At 56.6% G+C, this 21,979-nt stretch overlaps 1 protein-coding gene across 1 annotated transcript in view; it reads right to left on the reverse strand.

Annotated features, from left to right (window-relative positions):
* Positions 1-21,979, reverse strand: part of CPSF1 (cleavage and polyadenylation specific factor 1) — a 62,356-nt gene that overhangs the window by 864 nt on the left and 39,513 nt on the right. The window contains exons 25-37 of the mRNA XM_058808940.1: positions 20,761-20,934; positions 18,708-18,860; positions 15,319-15,435; positions 14,440-14,530; positions 13,198-13,282; positions 11,354-11,495; positions 10,053-10,205; positions 7,526-7,702; positions 4,950-5,016; positions 3,186-3,233; positions 2,927-3,082; positions 938-1,067; positions 120-258 (exon numbers count right to left, since the gene is read on the reverse strand). Of these exons, the coding sequence (XP_058664923.1) occupies positions 120-258; positions 938-1,067; positions 2,927-3,082; positions 3,186-3,233; positions 4,950-5,016; positions 7,526-7,702; positions 10,053-10,205; positions 11,354-11,495; positions 13,198-13,282; positions 14,440-14,530; positions 15,319-15,435; positions 18,708-18,860; positions 20,761-20,934 (1,632 nt within the window). The remainder of the gene's footprint in view (positions 1-119; positions 259-937; positions 1,068-2,926; positions 3,083-3,185; positions 3,234-4,949; positions 5,017-7,525; positions 7,703-10,052; positions 10,206-11,353; positions 11,496-13,197; positions 13,283-14,439; positions 14,531-15,318; positions 15,436-18,707; positions 18,861-20,760; positions 20,935-21,979) is intronic.

The raw sequence follows: 21,979 nt of genomic DNA on the forward strand, positions 1-21,979 counted from the left end.
AGGTGTGTCACTCATGATCTCAGGTGTGCCCAGGTGTGCCCAGGTGTGCCCCAGGTGTGTCCCAGGTGTGCCCAGGTGTGTCCCAGGTGTGCCCAGGTGTGCCCAGGTGTGTCACTCACGATCTCAGGTGTGGTGCCGATTTTCTTGGCCAGCTCCGCCCTCTCCATGGTGCTCAGGTACAGGTACCTGCCCAGCAGTTCCCCGTCCAGGACGTTCCGCACGGCGTTCTGCAGCAACCGGCGCTCGCACTGCAGCAACCTGCGCAGGTGGGGACAGGTGGGCAGGAGGGACAGGGGAGGGACAGGGGAGGGACAGGTGAAACTCAGGTGAGGGACAGATGAGGGATGGGACAGGTGAGGGACAGTTGATGGGCAGGGAACAGGTGAGACAGGTGGCACAGGTGGCACGGGTGAGGGAGGTGAGGGACAGGTGAGGGACAGTTGGGACAGGTGGGACAGGTGAAGGATGGAACAGGAGGGACAGATCAGGGATGGGACAGGTGAGGGACAGGTGGGCCAGGACAAGGGGACAGGTGAGGGACAGGAGGACAGGTGGGATGGGTGGGACAGGTGAGGGACAGGTGGGACAGATGAGAGACAGGTGAGAGGTGGGACAGGTGGGACAGGTGGGACAGGTGTGTCCCTACCTGAATGTCCGGGGGTTGAGGCCGGCCAGGTGCGGCAGGGCAGAGCTCAGGTGTGCCCAGGTGTGCCCAGGTGTATCCCAGGTGTGTGTAGATGTACCCAGCTGTGCCCAGGTGTATCCCAGGTGTGTGTAGGTGTATCCCAGGTGTGCCCTCACCTGATGGCCCATGGGTTGAGGCCGGCCAGGTGCGGCAGGGCGCAACTGAGGTGTATCCCAGGTGTATCCCAGGTGTATCCCAGGTGTGCCCAGGTGTGTGCAGGTGTTCCCCAGGTGTGCCCAGGTGTGCCCTCACCTGAAGGCCCGTGGGTTGAGGCCGGCCAGGTGCGGCAGGGCGGAGCTGAGCGCGTTCTGCAGCATCAGCAATCTCCTGTAGGTTTTCTCCTGCATGGGCAGCAGCAGCCCCAGGCCCCCGTCCAGCGTCGCTGCGGGCACGGCACAGTCAGGGGACCCAAAAACACCAAATCCCACCCCAAATCCCCAGCCCCAGAATTACAGAAATCCCAAATCCCAGAATTACAGAAATCCCAAATCCCAAAAACCACAAAATTACAGAAATCCCAAATCCCAAAACCCCCAAATTCTACAAGTCCCAAACCCCCGAATTCCACAAATCCCCAAATTCCACAAATCCCCAAATCCCAGAAACCCCAAAACCCCAAATTCCAGGAACCCCAAATTCCAGGAACCTCAAATCCCAAAAATCCCTAAAAGCGAAATCCCAGAAATCCTCAAACCCCAAATTCCAGAAAATCCAAATCCCAAAACCCCAAATCCCAGAAATCCCCAAATTCCAGAAACCTCAAAACTCAAAACCCCAAATCCCAGAAATCCCCAAACCCCAAATCCCAGAATTCCCCAAACCCCAAATTCCAAAAATCCCCAAATCCCAGAAATCCCCAAATCCCAAATTTCAGTAATCCCCAATTCCAGAAACCAGCATCGCTGCAGGGGGACACGTCAGGGGAACCAAAAACCCCGAATTCCACCCCAAATCCCAAATTCTAGAAATCCCAACACCCCAAATCCCCAAATTCCACAAAACCCCAAATCCCAGAAACCCCAAATCCCAGAAATCCCCAAATCCCAAATTCCAGAAATCCCAAACCCCAGAAACCCCAAATCCCAGAATTACAGAAATCCCAAATCCCAGAAACCCCAAACCTCCAAATTCCAGAAACCCCAAATTCCATAAACCCCAAAACTCAAAAACCAAAATTCCAGAAATCCCCAAATCCCAAAAACCCCAAATCCCAGAAATTTCAAAACCCCAAATCCCAGAAATCCCCAAATCCCAGAAATCCCCAAACCCCAAATCCCAAAAATCCCCAAATCCCAAAAATCCCCAAATCCCAGAAACCCCAAAATGCCAAATCCCAGAAATCCCCAGATCCCAGAAATCCCCAAATCCCAAACCCCAAACCCCACCCTGATCCCAAAATCCCCAAATTCCAGAAATCCCAAAACCCCAAATCTCAGAAACTCCAGATTCCAAACCAATCCCAAACCCCCAAATTCCGCCCCAAATCCCGGCACCCCAAAGCCCAAAAATCCCAAACTCCACCCCAAATCCCAGAAACCCCAAATCCCAGAAACCCCAAATTTCACCCCAAATCCCACCCCAATCCCAAACCCCCAAATCCCAAATTCCAGAAACCCCAAACCCACACAGGTGCTGCGCTTGCTCCCCCAGGTGTCCCCACCTGTCCCCAGGTGTGTCCCAGGTGTGCCCAGGTGTCCCCAGGTGTGTCCCCATGTCCCCAGGTGTGCCCAGGTGTGCCCTCACCGAACCAGGTGATGTGCTTTTTCTCCCAGGTGTGTCCTAGGTGTGTCCCAGGTGTGTCCCCATGTCCCCAGCTGCGTCCCCATGTCCCCAGGTGTGTCCCAGGTGTGTCCCAGGTGTGCCCAGGTGTGCCCTCACCGAACCAGGTGATGTGCTTGTTCTCCCAGGTGTGCCCAGGTGTGTCCCAGGTGTGCCCAGGTGTGTCCCAGGTGTGTCCCCAGGTGTGCCCAGGTGTGTCCCTCACCGAACCAGGTGATGTGCTTGTTCTCCCAGGTGTGTCCCCAGGCCCAGGTGTGTCCCAGGTGTGTCCCCATGTCGCCATGTCCCCAGGTGTGCCCAGGTGTGCCCAGGTGTGCCCAGGTGTGTCCCTCACCGAACCAGGTGATGTGCTTGTTCTCCCAGGTGTGTCCCCAGGCCCAGGTGTGTCCCAGGTGTGTCCCCATGTCGCCATGTCCCCAGGTGTGCCCAGGTGTGCCCAGGTGTGCCCAGGTGTGCCCTCACCGAACCAGGTGATGTGCTTGTTCTCCCAGGTGCTGCTGCGCCGGTTGGGCCCCTCGCTGTGCCCGCGGCAGGGCGTGCGCCAGAAGGTGTTGACGTGCGCGCCCACGTGGAAATCGGCGCGGCGCAGCAGCCGCAGCCCCCCGAACGACTCCTTGGCTGGGGGACACGCGGGAGGGGTCACCCGGGGTCACCCGGGGTCACCCGGGGTCGCCCGGGGTCACCGGGGTCACCCGGGGGCGCCCGGCCCCGCCCCGCTCACCTTCAGGCAGGTACATGTACACCAGCAGGTTCCGGTCGCGGTCCGACACTGCGCATGCGGGGGTGGGCGAGGTTAACACAAACTGACCCAAATCGGGCCAAATTTAATCAAATCTGACCCAAATTCACCCAAAGCTCAAAAAAATCTGACCCAAATTCACCCAAAGTTCAATAAAATTTGAACCAAATTTGACCCAAATTTGACCAAAATTTACCTAAAGCTCAATAAAATCTGACCCAAATTCACCTAAAGCTCAAAAAAATTTGACCCAAATTTGACCCAAATTTACCCGAAGCTGAAAAAAATTTGACCCAAATTTGACCCAAATTTACCCAAAGTTGAATAAAATTTGACCCAAATTAGACCCAAATTCACCCAAAGCTCAATAAAATCTGACCCAAATCTGACCCAAATTTTCCCAAAGCTGAATAAAATTTGACCCAAATTTGACCCAAATTCACCCAAAGCTCAATAAAATCTGACCCAAATTCACCTAAAGCTCAAAAAAATTTGACCCAAATTTGACCCAAATTTACCCGAAGCTGAAAAAAATTTGACCCAAATTTGATCAAAATTTACCCAAAGTTCAATAAAATTTGGCCCAAATTTGACCCAATTTCACCCAAAGCTCAATAAAATCTGACCCAAATTTACCCAAAGTTCAATAAAATTTGACCCAAATTTGACCAAAATTTACCCAAAGCTCAATAAAACTTGACCCAAATTCACCCAAAGCTGAATAAAATTTGACCCAAATTTGACCCAAATTTTCCCAAAGCTCAATAAAATCTGACCCAAATTTGATCAAAATTCACCCAAAGCTGAATAAAATTTGACCCAAATTTGACCCAAATTCACCCAAAGCTCGATAAAATTTGAACCAAATTTGACCCGAATTTGACCAAAATTTACCTAAAGCTCAAAAAAATTTGACCCGAATTTGACTCAAATTTACCCAAAGCTGAATAAAATTTAACCCAAATTTGACCCAAATTTACCCAAAGCTCAATAAAATCTGACCCAAATTTGATCAAAATTTACCCAAAGTTCAATAAAATTTGACCCAAATTCACCCAAAGCTGAATAAAATTTGACCCAAATTTGATCAAAATTCACCCAAAGCTCAATAAAATTTGACCCAAATTTGACCCAAATTTAGCCAAATTTACCCAAAGCTGAATAAAATTTAACCCAAATTTGACCCAAATTTACCCAAAGCTGAATAAAATTTGACCCAAATTTGATCAAAATTAACCCGAAGCTCGATAAAATTTGACCCAAATTTGACCCAAATTCACCCAAAGTTCAATAAAATATGAACCAAATTTGACCCAAATTTGACGCAAATTTACCTAAAGCTCAATAAAATCTGACCCAAATTTGACCAAAATTCACCCAAAGTTCAATAAAATTTGACCCAAATTTGACCCAAATTTACCCAAAGCTCAATAAAATCTGACCCAAATTTGACCCAAATTCACCCAAAGTTCAATAAAATATGAACCAAATTTGACCCAAATTTGACCAAAATTTACCCAAAGCTCAATAAAATCTGACCCAAATTTGACCCAAATTCACCCAAACCTGAATAAAATTTGACCCAAATTTGACGCAAATTCACCCAAAGTTCAATAAAATCTGACCCAAATTCACCCAAAGCTCAATAAAATTTAACCCAAATCTGACCCAAATTCACCCAAAGCTCAATAAAAACCCACCCAACCCCACCCAACCCTCACCAAGCCCAGCCCGGCCGTGCCGTACCCAGGAATCCCAGCTGGGTCCCGTCCACCATGAAGTCCACGCTGTAGACCTCCAGCGGCTTGGCGTCCTGCGGGGACACCCCTGTCACCGCCACCGTCACCATCAGTGTCACCGTCACTGTCACCGTCACTGTCACCGTCACTGTCATTGTCACTGTCACCCTCACCGTCACCATCACTGTCACCATCACCATCACCGTCACCGTCATTGCCACCATCACCGTCACCGTCAGTGTCACCGTCACCATCACCATCACCCTCACCGTCACCGTCAGTGTCATTGCCACCATCACTGTCACTGTCACCATCACTGCCACCCTCACCGTCACCGTCACCGTCCCAGTGCCAGGGGTGGCACCTGGGCACCTCCTGAGACCCCCAGGTGACCCCCGAGTGTCCTCCAGAGCCTTGGGCTGCCCTGGAGACCTCTGAGAGTCCTCCAAGATCCCTGGGTGTCCCTCAGGTGTCCCCAGGTGTGCCCCAGGTGTCCCCCAGGTGTCCCCAGGTGTCCCCCAGGTGTCCCTCAGGTGTGCCCCAGGTGTCCCCCAGGTGTCCCCAGGTGTCCCCCAGGTGTCCCTCAGGTGTGCCCCAGGTGTCCCTCAGGTGTGCCCCAGGTGTCCCCAGGTGTGCCTCAGGTGTGCCCCAGGTGTCCCTCAGGTGTGCCTCAGGTGTGCCCCAGGTGTCCCTCAGGTGTGCCCCAGGTGTCCCTCAGGTGTGCCCCAGGTGTCCCTCAGGTGTGCCCCAGGTATGCCCCAGGTGTGCCCCAGGTGTCCCTCAGGTGTGCCCCAGGTGTGCCCCAGGTGTCCCTCAGGTGTCCCCAGGTGTGCCCCAGGTGTCCCCCAGGTGTGCCCCAGGTGTGCCCCAGGTGTGCCTCAGGTGTCCCCAGGTGTCCCTCAGGTGTCCCCAGGTGTGCCCCAGGTGAGGCCAGGTGTGCCTCAGGTGTCCCCAGGTGTGCCCCAGGTGTCCCTCAGGTGTGCCCCAGGTGTGCCCCAGGTGTGCCCCAGGTGTCCCTCAGGTGTGCCCCAGGTGTCACCTAACACTCAGGTGTCCCCCAGGACCTTCAGGTGTCAGCCAAGACCCTCAGGTGTCACCCAAGATCTTCAGGTGTCCCCAAGGACCCTCAGGTGTCCCCCAGAACTGTCACATGTCACCCAGCAATGACCTTCAGGTGTCCCCAAGGACCTTCAGGTGTCCACAGGGACCCTCAGGTGTCACCCAAAACCCTCAGGTGTCCCCCAGGTCCCTCAGGTGTCACCCAAGGACCTTCAGGTGTCCCCAAGGACCCTCAGGTGTCCCCCAGGCATGTCCCCAAGGCAGGTCTGGTGGCCCAGGGACAGTTTGGTGTCCCCAAGGTGGGTTTGGTGACCCATGGCAGCTTTGGTGACCCCATGTCAGGTCTGATGTCCCCATGGCAGCTTTGGTGATCCCATGGTGGGTTTGGTGTCCCCAGGGTGGGTTTGGTGACCCCATGGCAGGTTTGGTGTCCCCATGGCATGTTCTGATGGCCTTGTGAGAGTTTGTTGGCCCTGGGTGTGTTTGGTATCCCCATGTCAGGTCTGGTGACCCCAAGGTGGTTCTGGTGTCCCCATGTCAGGTGTGGTGTCCCCAACACGTGTTTGGTGTCCCCATGTCAGGTTTGGTGTCCCCATGTCAGGTTTGATGACCCCAAGGTGGTTCTGGTGTCCCTCTGGTGTGTTTGGTGTCCCCATGGCAGGTGTGGTGTCCCCAGGGTGTGTTTGATGTCCCCATGTCAGGTTTGGTGTCCCCCTGGTGGGTTTGGTGTCCCCATGGCAGGTGTGGTGTCCCCAACATGTGTTTGGTGGTTCTGGTGTCCCCAAGGTGGTTCTGGTGTCCCCATGTCGGGTTTGGTGACCCCATGGTGTGTTTGGTGTCCCCCTGGTGTGTGTGGTGTCCCCATGTCGGGTGTGGTGACCCCAAGGTGGTTCTGGTGTCCCCAGGGTGTGTTTGGTGTCCCCCTGGTGGGTTTGGTGTCCCCATGTCAGGTTTGGTGACCCCAGGGTGTGTTTGGTGTCCCCGTGTCAGGTGTGATGACCCCATGGTGGGTTTGGTGACCCCAAGGTGGTTCTGGTGTCCCCAGGGTGTCTTTGGTGGTTCTGGTGTCCCCCTGGTGTGTGTGGTGTCCCCGTGTCGGGTGTGGTGTCCCCAAGGTGGTTCTGGTGTCCCCATGTCAGGTTTGGTGTCCCCAAGGTGGTTCTGGTGTCCCCGTGTCAGGTTTGGTGTCCCCAAGGTGGTTCTGGTGTCCCCATGTCGGGTGTGGTGTCCCCAGGGTGTGTTTGGTGTCCCCCTGGTGGGTTTGGTGTCCCCAAGGTGGTTCTGGTGTCCCCAGGGTGTGTGTGGTGTCCCCATGTCGGGTTCGGTGTCCCCATGTCGGGTTTGGTGTCCCCATGTCAGGTTTGGTGTCCCCAGGGTGTGTTTGGTGTCCCCATGTCGGGTTTGGTGTCCCCATGTCAGGTTTGGTGTCCCCAGGGTGTGTTTGGTGTCCCCGTGTCAGGTTCGGTGTCCCCATGTCGGGTGTGTGTGGTGTCCCCGTGTCGCGCTCGCTGTGCCGTGTCCCACCCGGCTGACGAGGGACAGCGTCTTGCTCTCCTCCTGGTAGCGCAGCAGCGAGATGCTCTTCATGAGGTCGGCGGCCAGGATGAAGCTCTTGACGCTGATCATCTGGTGGATGTAGAGCTGCGTGTCGATGAACGCCATGCCCGTCAGCTCGTTGTCCTTCAGGCTCCACAGGAAGATCTGAGGGGACAACGACACCTCGAGGTCACCGCGGATCTCCATGAGCTTGTGGTGGCCTCCGCCACCTCCTTGGTGGCAATTCCAACCTAACCCCAGCTGATGCTGAGTGGCCACCACCATCATCTCATTGTCCTTGAGGATCCTCAGATCTGAAGGGACACCTCGAGGTCACCGACCCAAGCCAAACCCAACTGATGCTCAGTGGCCACCACCATCATCTCATTGTCCTTGAGGATCCTCGGGAAGATCTGAGGGGACACCTCGAGGCCACCATGGATCTCCATGAGCTTGTGGTGGCCTCTGTCACCTCCTCGGTGGCCCCTCAGGTCATTGACACAAACCCAACAAACGCTGAGGTGCCACCAAGGTCAGCCCGTGGTCCTTCAGGCTCCACAGGAAGATCTGAGGGGACAATGGCACCCCGAGGTCACCATGGAGCTCCTTGACCTTGTGGTGCCACCTCAGGTCACCAAGCCAACCTGAATGCAACCAAAGCGGGGTGGCCACCACCATCGTCCCACTGTCCTTGAGGTTCCACCACAAGTTCTGAGGGACACCCCGAGGTCACCATGGAGCTCCTTGACCTTGTGCTGATCTCCTTGGTGGGCCCTCGGGTCATTGGCCCAAACCCAACTGATGCTGAGTGGCCACCAAGGTCAGCTCGTTGTCCCTCAGGCTCCAGAGGAAGATCTGAGGAGACACCCCGAGGTCACCGTGGTGGCCCCTCAATCTTGTGGTGGCACCTCAGGTCACCAACCCCAAACTCAAACCCAACTGATGCTGAGTGAGCACCACCATCATCTCATTGTCCTTCGGGCTCTCCAGAAGGATCTGAGGTGACACAGGGACATCTTGAGGTCACCATGGAGCTCCTTGACCTTGTGGTGGCCTCTGACACCTCGCTGGTGGCCCCTCAGGTCATTGACACAAACCCAACTGATGCTGAGTGGCCACCACCATCATCTCAATGTCCCTCAGGCTCTCCAGAAGGATCTGAGGTGACATCTTGAGGTCACCATGGAGCTCCTTGACCTTGTGGTGGCACCTCAAGGTCACCGACCCAAACCCAAACCCAACAAACGCTGAGTGGCCACCACCACCATCTCACTGAGGTTCCACCACAAGATCTGAGGGAACAATGACACCTCAAGGTCACCATGGAGCTCCTCGACCCTGTGGTGGCACCTGAGGTCACCAATCTGAACCAAACCAGCGCCGAGTGGCCACCAAGGTCAGCCCATTGTCCCTCGGCCTCCACAAGGAGATCTGAGGGGACACCCCAAGGTCACCATGGAGCTCCTTGACCTCGTGGTGGCACCTCGAGGTCACCGACCCAAGCCAAACCCAACTGATGCTCAGTGGCCACCACCATCATCTCATTGTCCTTCGGGATCCTCAGATCTGAGGGGACACCCCAAGGTCACCATGGAGCTCCTTGAGCTCGTGGTGGCACCTTGAGGTCACCGACTCAAGCCAAACCCCAACTGATGCTCAGTGGCCACCACCATCATCTCATTGTCCTTGAGGATCCTCGGGAAGATCTGAGCGGACACCTCGAGGTCACCATGGAGCTCCTTGACCTCGTGGTGGCCTCTGACACCTCCTTGGTGGCCCCTCGGGTCATTGGCCCAAACCCAACCGATGCTGAGCGGCCACCAAGGTCAGCCCGTGGTCCTTCAGGCTCCACAGGAACATCTGAGGGGACACCTCGACGTCACCATGGAGGTCCACCAGGTGTGCCCAGGTGTGTGTGTGGTTATTCCCAGGTGTGCCCAGGTGTGCCAGGTGTACCTTTTGCCCGATGGCAGACACCAGGTAGCCGTGGCAGTGCCACAGGGCTGTGCCCAGGTGTGTGTGTGGTTATTCCCAGGTGTACCCAGCTGTGCCCAGGTGTGTCTGTGGTTATTCCCAGGTGTGCCCAGGTGTGCCCAGGTGTGCCAGGTGTACTTTTGCCCGATGGCAGATACCAGGTAGCCGTGGCAGTGGCAGAGGGCTGTACCCAGGTGTGTGTGTGGTTATTCCCAGGTGTGCCCAAGTGTGCCAGGTGTACCTTTTGCCCGATGGCAGATACCAGGTAGCTGTGGCAGTGGCATAGGGCTGTGCCCAGGTGTGCCAGGTGTGTCTGTGGTTATTCCCAGGTGTGCCCAGGTGTGCCCAGGTGTGCCAGGTGTACCTTTTGCCCGATGGCAGACACCAGGTAGCCGTGGCAGTGGCACAGGGCTGTACCCAGGTGTGCCCAGGTGTGTGTGTGGTTATTCCCAGGTGTGCCCAGCTGTGTCTGTGGTTATTCCCAGGTGTGCCAGGTGTACCCAGGTGTGTCTGTGGTTATTCCCAGGTGTGCCAGGTGTACCTTTTGCCCGATGGCAGACACCAGGTAGCCGTGGCAGTGGCACAGGGCCGTCACGGGTCCCTTCTGCTCCTTCTCGTAGAGCACCTTGAACTTGTTCTTGGTCAGCGGCTGCCCCGGCTCGGGCACCACCTCGATCACGTCCAGGATCAGGATCTGACAGGTGAGACAGGTGAGACAGGTGAGACACAGGTGAGACATGGACACACGGACACCTCATCACCACCTGGATCACGTCCAGGATCAGGATTGGACAGGTGAGACATGGACAGGTGAGACAGGGGAGACACAGACAGGTGAGACACAGACAGGTGAGACACAGAGACACGGACACCTCATCACCACCTCGATCATGTCCAGGATCAGGATCTGACAGGTGAGACACAGACAGGTGAGACACAGAGACATGGACAGGTGAGACATGGACAGGTGAGCCATGGAGATCCCATGTCACCACCTCGATCACGTCTAGGATCAGGATCTGACACAGGTGAGACATGGACAGGTGACACATGGACAGGTGAGACATGGACAGACCAGGTACCCCTGGTACCACCTCGATCACATCCAGGATCAGGATCTGGGACATGGACAGGTGAGACAGGTGAGACACGGACACATGGACACCTCATCACCACCTGGATCACGTCCAGGATCAGGATCAGACAGGTGAGACATGGACAGGTGAGACATGGACACACGGACACGTCATCACCACCTCGATCACGTCCAGGATCAGGATCTGACAGGTGAGACATGGACAGGTGAGACATGGACAGGTGAGACACAGAGACATGGACAGGTGAGACATGGACACCTCATCACCACCTCGATCACGTCCAGGATCAGGATCTGACACAGGTGAGACACAAACAGGTGAGACACAGAGACATGGACACCTCATCACACCCCCTGGATCATGTCCAGGATCAGGATCTGGGACATGGACAGGTGAGACACGGCCAGACCAGGTGAGACATGGAGACCTCATCACCACCTCCATCATGTCCAAGTGCCCTCAGGTGTGCCCAGGTACGTACCCGGCCCCGGCAGGTGACCTCCTCGCCCTGCATCAGGCAGGTGTGACCCCAGGTGTGCCCAGGTGTATCCCAGCTGTACCCAGCTATCCCTCAGGTGTGACCCCAGGTGTGCCCAGGTGTGCCCAGGTGTGCCGTACCCGGCCCCGGCAGGTGACCTCCTCGCCCTGCATCAGGCAGGTGTGACCCCAGGTGTGCCCAGGTGTATCCCAGCTGTACCCAGCTATCCCTCAGGTGTGACCCCAGGTGTGCCCAGGTGTGCCGTACCCGGCCCCGGCAGGTGACCTCCTCGCCCTGCATCAGGCAGGTGCCCACGGCCACGTAGCCCTTGAGGCCCGACACCGTCTCCTCGGAGCGCAGCGACACCGTCTTCATGCAGGTGACGTGCTCCCACTCCTCCAGCGCGATCCTGCACAGGTGGGCACAGGTGAGGTCAGGGTGGGGTCAGAGGGGCACCCCAGGTGTGACTCAGGTCACCCCATGCAGGCGACGTGTGCCCGCCCATCCAGGGCGATCCTGCACAGGTGGGCACAGGTGAGACCAGGTGGGCACAGGTGGCACCAAACAGGGTCAGGATGAGGTCAGGGTGGGGTCAGAGGGGCACCCCAGGTGTGACTCAGGTCACCCCACGCAGGTGACGTGTGCCCGCCCATCCAGGGCGATCCTGCACAGGTGGGCACAGGTGAGGTCAGGGGGGATCAGGGGGCACCCCAGGTGTCTCAGGGTCACCCCACGCAGATGACGTGTGCCCGCCCATCCAGGGCGATCCTGCACAGGTGGGCACAGGTGGGCACAGGTGAGGTCAGGGGCGATCAGGGGCACCCCAGGCGTGGCCCAGGTGGTGCCCCAGGTCTCAGGTCACCCCATGCAGGTGACGTGTGCCCGCTCCTCCCGGGCGATCCTGGGCGCAGGTGGGACCAGGAGATTTTGGGGTCCCACCTGGTGTTGGGGATGGGTCATGCAGGGGTCGGGATTTTGGGGTTCCCAGGTGTATTTAGGGGATTTTTGGGGTTCCCAGGTGTATTTAGGGGATTTTGGGGTTCCCAGGTGTATTTAGGGGATTTTGGGGTTCCCGGGTGTATTTAGGGGATTTTGGGGGTTCCCGGGTGTATTTAGGGGATTTTGGGGTTCCCAGGTGTATTCAGGGATTTTGGAGTTCCCAGGTGTATTTAGGGGATTTTGGGGTTCCCAGGTGTATTTAGGGGATTTTGGGGTTCCCGGGTGTATTTAGGGGATTTTGGGGTTCCCAGGTGTATTTAGGGGATTTTGGGGTTCCCGGGTGTATTTAGGGGATTTTGGGGGTTCCCAGGTGTATTTAGGGATTTTGGGGTTCCCGGGTGTATTCAGGGGATTTTTGGGGTTCCCAGGTGTATTTAGGGGATTTTGGGGTTCCCGGGTGTATTTAGGGGATTTTGGGGTTCCCGGGTGTATTTAGGGGATTTTGGGGTCCCACCTGGTGTTGGGGATGGGTCACTGTGGGGTTTGGGATTTTTGGGGGTTCCCAGGTGTATTTAGGGGATTTTTGGGGTTCCCAGGTGATTTTGGGGTCCCACCTGGTGTTGGGGATGGGTCACTGTGGGGTTTGGGATTTTTGGGGTTCCTGATGGGATTTTTGGGTTTCCCAAGGACATTTTGGGGTTCCTGGGTGATGTTTTGGGGTCCCACCTGGTGTTGGGGATGGGGTCATGCAGGGGTTGGGGATTTTGGCGTTCCCAGGTGTATTTAGGGGATTTTGGGGTTCCCAGGTGTATTTAGGGATTTTGGGGTCCCACCTGGTGTTGGGGATGGGGTCATGCAGGGGTTTGGGGATTTTGGGGTTCCCAGGTGTATTTAGGGGATTTTTGGGGGTTCCCAGGTGATTTTGGGGTCCCACCTGGTGTTGGGGATGGGTCACTGTGGGGTTTGGGATTTTTGGGGGTTCCCAGGTGTATTTAGGGATTTTTGGGGTCCCACCTGGTGTTGGGGATGGGTCACTGTGGGGTTGGGATTTTTGGGGGTTCCCAGGTGTATTTAGGGATTTTTGGGGTCCCACCTGGTGTTGGGGATGGGTCACTGTGGGGTTGGGATTTTTGGGGGTTCCCAGGTGTATTTAGGGATTTTTGGGGTCCCACCTGGTGTTGGGGATGGCCTCCCAGCTGACGGGTGAGATGAGCTGGATGCTGAAGGCCTCCTGCTGGGGGGGGACGTAGCGCTCGTCTGGGGACACCGAGAGGGGACACAGCGTCAGGGGGGACATGGGGACATGGGGACAGTGGGGAGACTGGGGACACCGAGAGGGGACACAGGGTCAGGGGGACAGCGGGGACAGCGGGGACACCGAGAGGGGACACAGGGTCAGGGGGGACATGGGGACAGTGGGGAGATTGGGGACACTGGGATTGGGAACATTGGGGACACTGGGATGGGACACTGGGATTGGGGACACTGGGGACAGTGGGGACACTGGGACTGGGGACACTGAGGGGCAATGGGGACAGTGGGGACACTGGGACTGGGGACACTGGGACTGGGATTGGGGACACTGGGGACACTGGGAATGCTGGGGGACACTGGGGACACTGGGATTGGGGACATGGAGGACACTGGGGACACCAAGAGGGGACACAGGGTCAGGGGGGACAGTGGGGACACTGGGGAGACTGGGGACAGAGGGACTGGGGACACTGGGGACACTGGGGACAGTGGGGGCACTGGGGGACACTGGGACTTGGATTGGGGACACTGGGGACAGTGGGGGACACTGGGACTGGGACACTGGGGACACTGGGGACACGGGGAATGCTGGGGGCATTGGTACTGGGGACACCGGGATTGGGACTGGGGGGGACACAGAGATTTGGGGACATCCCCAGGTGTGCCCAGGGACGTCCCCAGGTGTGCCCAGGTGCCCCAAAGTGTGACAGTTACACCCCCCCAGGTGCCCCCAGGTGTGCCCAGGTGCTTCCAGTTGCCTCCAGGTGTGCCCAGGTTTGACAGTCACAGCTTCCAGGTGTGCCCCAGGTCTATCCCAGGTGCCCCCAGGTGTATCCCAGATGCCCCCAGGTGGTCCCAGCTGTGCCCAGGTCTATCCCAGGTGTGCCCAGGACTATCCCAGGTGTACCCAGCTGTGCCCAGGTACCCCCAGCTGTGCCCAGGTCTATCCCAGGTGTACCCAGCTGTGCCCAGGTACCCCCAGCTGTGCCCAGGTCTATCCCAGGTGCCCCCAGGTCTATCCCAGATGCCCCCAGGTGGTCCCAGCTGTGCCCAGGTCTATCCCAGGTGCCCCCAGGTGTATGCCCTGTGTCCCCAGGTGTGCCCAGGTCTATCCCAGGTGCCCCCAGGTGTATGCCCCAGGTGTGCCCAGGTGCCCTCACCTCTCTCGATGCTCTCGAACTCCTTCTCCTCTCCCGTCATGCGCGGGATCCGCGTGCAGGGGTGGGGGGAGCTGGTGGCCACCGCGTACACCTGGGGAGGGGGAGGGGCAGCGCTGGGACCCCCCCAAAATCCCCCGGGACCCCCCCCAGAATCCCCCATGTACACCTGGGGAGGAGGAGGGGGCGGGGCAGCGCTGAGACCCCCCCAAAATCCCCCGGGACCCCCCCCAGGTTTGTCCTGGCTGTGCCCAGGTGTGTTCTAAGTGTGTTGTGGGTGTGCCCAGGTGTGCCAGACCACACCCAGGTGTGCCCAGGTGAGTCCTGGCTGTGCCCAGGTGTGTTCTAAGTGTGTTGTGGGTGTGCCCAGGTGTGTCCAGACCATACCCAGGTGTGCCCAGGTGTGTCCAGACCATACCCAGGTGTGCCCAGGTGAGTCCTGGCTGTGCCCAGGTGTGTTGTGGCTATGCCCAGGTGTGATGTTGGTGTGCCCAGGTGTGTTGTGGGCATAGCCAGGTGAGCCCAGGTGTGCCCAGGTGTGTCCTGGAGATACCCATGCGTGCCCAGGCTGTGTCCTGATCACATCCAGGTGTGCCAAGGTGTGTTGTGAGTGTGCCCACACGTGGCCAGGGTGTGCCCAGGTTTGCCCAGCTGTATTGCGGGTGTGCCCAGGTGTGTCCTGACCATACCCAGGTGTGCCCAGGGGCATTGTGGGTATACCCAGGTGTGCCCAGGTGTGATGTCATTGTGCCCAGGTGTGCGCCCAGGTGTGATGTCATTGTGCCCAGGTGTGTGCCCAGGTGTGTTCTGGGCGTGCCCAGGTGTGCCCAGCTGTGTTCTGACCATACTCAGGTGTGCCCAGGTGTGCCCAGGTGTGCCCACCTTGGACTCCACGTGGTAGGCGACGTAGTGCGCGGTGCAGCGCAGGGGGATCTTGCGCACGGGCCAGGGCGCGTCGTACGACAGGTACGCGGGGAGCACGCTGATCCTTAATTCACCCTGGAACAGCCCAAAATTAACCTAAATTAACCTAAATTAACCGAAATATCCCAAAGTTAACCCAGAATGGCTCAGGTGTGTCACAGGACAGGTACAGGGGAGCACGCTGATCCTTAATTCACCCTGAAACAGCCCAAAATTAACCTAAATTAACCAAAATACCCCAAAGTTACACCAAACACAGGGCAGGTACAGGGGAGCACGCTGATCCTCAGCTCACCCTGAAACCAAAATTAACCTAAATTAACCAAAATTAACCAAAATTAACCTAAATTAACCTAAATTAACCTAAATATCCCAAAGTTACACCTAACACAGGACAGGTACAGGGGAGCACGCTGATCCGCAGCTCACCCTGAAACACAGGAAAACCACCCAAAATTAACCAAAATACCCCAAAGTTACACCAAACACAGGACAGGTACAGGGGAGCATGCTGATCCTTAATTCACCCTGAAACCAAAATTAACCTAAATTAACCAAAATTAACCAAAATATCCCAAAGTTACACCAAACACAGGACAGGTACAGGGGAGCACGCTGATCCTTAATTCACCCTGAAACCAAAATTAACCTAAATTAACCTAAATTAACCAAAATATCCCAAAGTTACACCAAACACAGGACAGGTACAGGGGAGCACGCTGATCCTTAATTCACCCTGAAACAGCCCAAAATTAACCTAAATTAACCTAAATTAACCAAAATATCCCAAAGTTACACCAAACACAGGACAGGTACGCGGGGAGCACGCTGATCCTTAATTCACCCTGAAACAGCCCAAAATTAACCTAAATTAACCAAAATCTCCCAAAAATGGATCCTGACCATGAACTCATCCCAAAACACCCAGAAAGGCTCAGGTGTGACAGGACAGGTACAGGGGAGGATGCTGATCCTGAACTCACCCCAAACAGCCCAAATTAACCAAAATATCCCCAAAATTAACCCAAAATATCCCCAAAATTAACCCAAAATATCCCCAAAATTAACCAAAATATCCCCAAAATTAACCAAAATATCCCCAAAATTAACCCAAAATATCCCCAAAATTAACCAAAATATCCCCAAAATTAACCAAAATATCCCCAAAATTAACCCAAAATATCCCCAAAATTAACCAAAATATCCCCAAAATTAACCCAAAATATCCCCAAAATTAACCCAAAATATCCCCAAAATTAACCAAAATATCCCCAAAATTAACCCAAAATAAGGGTCAGGGACAGCCCAAAACCCCTGATCCTTAACTCAGCCTGAAACACCCCAAAATATCCCAAAGTTATCACAAAATATCCCAAAAGGGCTCAGGTGTGTCACAGGGCAGGTGCAGGGGGAGGACACTCATCCTTAACTCACCCTGAAACACCAAAATCACCCAAAATTAACCCAAAGTTACCCCAGAATATCCAAAAGTGACCCCAAAATATCCCAAAGTGAGTCCAGAATGGCTCAGGTGTGTGACAGGACAGGTACAGGGGAGGACGCTGATCCTGAGCTCACCCCAAACAGCCCAAAATTAACCAAAATTAACCCCAAATACCCCAAAATTAACCAAAATACCCCAAAGTGACCCCAAAATATCCCAAAGTTAACCCAGAATGGCTCAGGTGTCACAGGACAGGTACAGGGGAGGATGCTGATCCTGAGCTCACCCCAAACAGCCCAAAATTAACCAAAATTAACCCAAATTAACCCAAAGTGACCCCAAAACGTCTCAGGTGTCACTGGACAGGTACAGGAAGAGAACGCTGATCCTTAACTCACCTTGACCCCAAAACAGCCCAAAATTACCCCAAAATACGGGGCAGGGATCTCCATAAACCCCTGAGACTGAACTCAGCCCCAAAATATCCCAAAATACCCCAAAGTAACCCCAAAGTGAGCCCAAAGTGAGCCCAAAAAGGCTCAGGTGTGTCACAGGACAGGTACAGGGGAGCACGCTGATCCTCAGCTCACCCTGACCCCAAAATATCCCAAAATAAACCCAGAATGACCCCAAAAATCGATCCTGGTCCTTCACTCGGCCTAAACCACCCCAAAACGACCCCAAAAGATCCCAAAGTCACCCCAAAATATCCCAAAGTGGCTCAGGTGTGCCACAGCACAGGTACAGGGGAGGGCACTGATCCTCAGCTCACCCTGGCCCCAAAACACCCCAAAATTAACCCAAAGCTATCCCAAAATAAACAAAAATTAACAAAAATTAACCCAAAATTAACCCAAAGCTATCCCAAATACCCCAAAATTAACAAAAATTAACCCAAAATTAACCCAAAGTTACCCCAAAATTAACAAAACCCAAAATTAACCCAAAATATCCCAAAGTTACCCCAAAATGGATCTGAACGCCCTAAAACCCGCGAGCCTCAACTGAGCCAGAAACAGCCCAAAGTGACCCCCAAGGGACCCTGAAATATCCCAAAGGTGTGCCCAGGTGTGCCCAGGTGTGCCAGGTGTGTGCCCAGGTGTGTGCCCAGGTGTGCCCATGTGTGCCCATGTGTGCCCAGGTGTGCCATACCTGCCGGCTGAAGTACAGGAAGCCCTTGGGGCAGTTCAGACCCTGCCCAGGTGTGCCCAGGTGTGTGCCCAGGTGCCCCCAGGTGTGCCTAGGTGTGTGCCCAGGTGTGCCATACCTGCCGGTTGAAGTACAGGAAGCCCTTGGGGCAGTGTGGGTGTGCCCAGGTGTGTGCCCAGGTGTGCCCAGGTGTGCCATACCTGCCGGTTGAAGTACAGGAAGCCCTTGGGGCAGTGTGGGTGTGCCCAGGTGTGCCCAGGTGTGCCATACCTGCCGGTTGAAGTACAGGAAGCCCTTGGGGCAGTGTGGGTGTGCCCAGGTGTGTGCCCAGGTGTGCCCAGGTGCGCTCACCTGCCGGTTGAAGTACAGGAAGCCCTTGGGGCAGTGTGGGTGTGCCCATGTGTGCCCAGGTGTGCCCAGGTGCGCTCACCTGCCGGTTGAAGTACAGGAAGCCCTTGGGGCAGTGTGGGTGTGCCCAGGTGTGTGCCCAGGTGTGCCCAGGTGCGCTCACCTGCCGGTTGAAGTACAGGAAGCCCTTGGGGCAGTGTGGGTGTGCCCAGGTGTGTGCCCAGGTGTGCCCAGGTGCGCTCACCTGCCGGTTGAAGTACAGGAAGCCCTTGGGGCAGTGTGGGTGTGCCCAGGTGTGTGCCCAGGTGTGCCCAGGTGCGCTCACCTGCCGGTTGAAGTACAGGAAGCCCTTGGGGCAGTGTGGGTGTGCCCAGGTGTGTGCCCAGGTGTGCCCAGGTGCGCTCACCTGCCGGTTGAAGTACAGGAAGCCCTTGGGGCAGTTGACGTTGTGGAAGGGCGCGAACGATTCCACGGGGCCGTCGATGCCCATGGGGTGCAGGCGCAGAGCGCCCCGACCTGTGAGCAGCAGCCAGTGCGGGGAGGGGCCGCAGATGAACACCTGGGGCAGGGGAGGGACAGGTGACACACCTGGGGACACCTGGGGACACCTGGGGACATCAGGGACACCCAAAACCTGCCAGGAATGGGGACAGGGACACCCAGGGACTCCCTGTGAGCAGCAGCCAGTGCGGGGACGGGCCGCAGATGAACACCTGGCACAGGGGAGGGACAGGTGAGGGACAGGTGACACACCTGGGGACACCTGGGGACACCTGGGGACACCTGGGGACAGGGACCCGCGGGAATGGGGCACCCAGGGACCCCCGACCTGTGAGCAGCAGCCAGTGCGGGGAGGGGCCACAGGTGAACACCTGCACAGGGGAGGGACAGGTGACACACCTGGGGACACCTGGGGACACCTGGGGACACCCAGAGGCTCCCTGTGAGCAGCAGCCAGTGCGGGGACGGGCTGCAGGTGAACACCTGCACAGGTGAGGGACAGGTGACACACCTGGGAATGGGGACAGATTTGGGGGTCCCTCCCCAGTTTTGGGGTCCCTCTCTCCACAGACTGGGGGTCCCACCCCATGGATTCGGGGTCCCTGGTGGGTTTTGGGACCCCCACCCCGTTTTTGGGGTCTCTCACCCCCGAGTATCTGTGGATGGGAGGGGCGGGTTTGGGGTCCCTGGTGGGTTTTGGGGTCCCTGATAGATTTTGGGGTCCTGGAGGGTTTTGGGGTCCCACCCTCCGGATTCGGGGTCCCTGGTGGGTTTTGGGGTGCTCCCACCCCGTTTTTGGGGTCTCTCACCCCCGAGTAGCCGTGGATGGAAGGGGCGGGTTTGGGGTCCCGGGTGGGTTTTGGGGTCCCGGGTGGGTTTTGGGGTCCCACCTCCCAGATTTAGGATCCCTTGTACTTTGGGGTTCCCTGATGGGGTTTGGGGTCCCTGATGGATTTTGGGGTGCCCCCCGGCCGTTTTTGGGGTGCCTCACCCCCGAGTATCCGTGGATGTTGTGGGAGGGGCGGATTTGGGGTCCCGGGTGGGTTTTGGGGTCCCTGATAGATTTTGGGGTCCCTGGAGGGTTTTGGGGTCCCACTCTCCAGATTCGGGGTCCCTGGTGGGTTTTGGGGTCCCTGGTGGGTTTTGGGGTCCCATTCCCCAGATTTAGGGTCCCTGATGGATTTTGGGTCCTACACCGTGGATTTGGGGTCCCCAATGGATTTCGGGGTCCCACTCCCCAGATTCGGGGACCCTTGTGGGTTTTGGGGTCCCTACCCCCAGATTCATGATCCCTGGTGGATTTGGGGTCCCTGGAGGGTTTCGGGTATCATCCCATGGATCTGGGGGTCCCTGATGCATTTTGGGGTCCCTGATGGGTTTTGGGGTCCCCCCCGGCCATTTTCGGGGTGCCTCACCCCTGAGTAGCCGTGGATGTCGTGGAAGGGGCAGATTTGGGGTCCCTGATGGATTTTGGGGTCTCTGATGGGTTTTGGGGTCCCACCCCATAGATTTGGGGCCTCTGGTGAGTTTTGGGGTCCCTGATGGATTTTGGGGTCCCTGGAGGGTTTTGGGGGTCCCTGGCAGGTTTTAGGGTCTGACCTCCCAGATTTGGGGTCCCTGTTGGGTTTTGGGTTTCCCCCATCCCATTTTTGGGGGGTCTCTGATGGATTTGGAGTCCCTGTTGGGTTTTGGGGTGCCCACATCCCATTTTTGGGGTCCTTGTTGGGTTTAGGGGTCCCCCCGCCCCGTTTTCGGGGTGCCTCCCCCCCGAGTAGCCGTGGATGTCGTGGAAGGGGTGGATTTGGGGGGGTTCCTGATGGATTTGGGGTCCCTGTTGGGTTTGGGGTTTCCCCTATCGGGTTTTCGGGGTCCCTGTTGGGTTTCGGGTTTCCCTATCCCATTTTTGGGGTCCCTGTTGGGTTTAGGGGTCCCCCCACCCAATTTCCGGGGTGCCTCACCCCCGAGTAGCCGTAGATGTCGTGGAAGGGCCGGAAGCGCGCCACGCGGCCCCGGGGCCCCCCCGGTTCCTCGGGGGTCCCTCCCGGAGCCCCCCCGGGGGCCCCCCCCGGCCCCTCCGGCTTCTTCCGCGACGGCTTCGGCTTCTTCTCGCGGAAATTGATGCCGTGGGGCACCTGGGGGGCGCGGACGGGGGGTTTGGGGGGTGGGAACCCCAAAAACGCCCCCAAAATCCTCCCCAAATAACCCCCAGAATCGTCTCCAAATCCCCCCCAAAAATATCACCAAATCCACCCCAAAAAATCGCCCCCAAATCCCCCCTGGAGCCCCCCCAAATCCTCCTCAAATTCCCCCAGAGCCCCCCAAAAAATCCTCCCCAAATCTGCCCCAAAATCGTCTCCAAATGCCCCCCGGAGCCCCCCCAAATCCCCCCAAAAATATCACCAAATCCACCCCAAAAAATCGTCCCCAAATCGCCCCTGGAGCTCCCCCAAATCCCCCCAAAATTGTCACCAAATGCCCCCCAAAATCGTATCCAAATCCACTCCAAAAATCGCCCCCAAATCCCCCTGGAGCCCCCCCAAATCCTCCTCAAATTTCCCCAGAGCCCCCCAAAAAATCCTCCCCAAATCTGCCCCAAAATCGTCTCCAAATCCCCCCTGGAGCCCCTCCAAAAATATCACCAAATCCACCCCAAAAAATCGTCCCCAAATCGCCCCTGGAGCCCCCCCAAATCCTCCTCAAATCCCCCCAAAATCGTCACCAAATGCTCCCCAAAACTTCCCCTGAAGACACCGAAAAATCCTCCCCAAATCCACTCCAAAAATCGCCCCTAAATCCCCCTGGGGACCCCAAAATCCACCTCAAATTCCCCCAGAGCCCCCCAAAAAATCCCCCCCAAGTGCCCCCAAAATCCCCCCCCCGAATCTGATGGAGCCCCCCAGAAAATCCTCCCCAGATCGCCCCCAAATTCCCCCGGGGACCCCCCAAATCCTCCCCAAATCCGCCCCAAAATCGTCTTCAAATCCCCCCAGAGCCCCCCAAATCCTCCTCAAAGTGCCCCCCAAATCCTCCCAAAATCCCCCCAGAGTCCCCCAAAATCCCCCAGACCCCCCAAAACCTCCCAAAATCCCCCCAGAGCGCCCCAAAATCCCCCCAGAGCCCCCCAAATCCTCCCAAAATCCCCCCAGAGCGCCCCAAAATCCCCCAGACCCCCCAAAA

This window comes from Ammospiza caudacuta, chromosome 1, assembly GCF_027887145.1.
Source record: "Ammospiza caudacuta isolate bAmmCau1 chromosome 1, bAmmCau1.pri, whole genome shotgun sequence".
NCBI classification, from domain to species: domain Eukaryota; kingdom Metazoa; phylum Chordata; class Aves; order Passeriformes; family Passerellidae; genus Ammospiza; species Ammospiza caudacuta.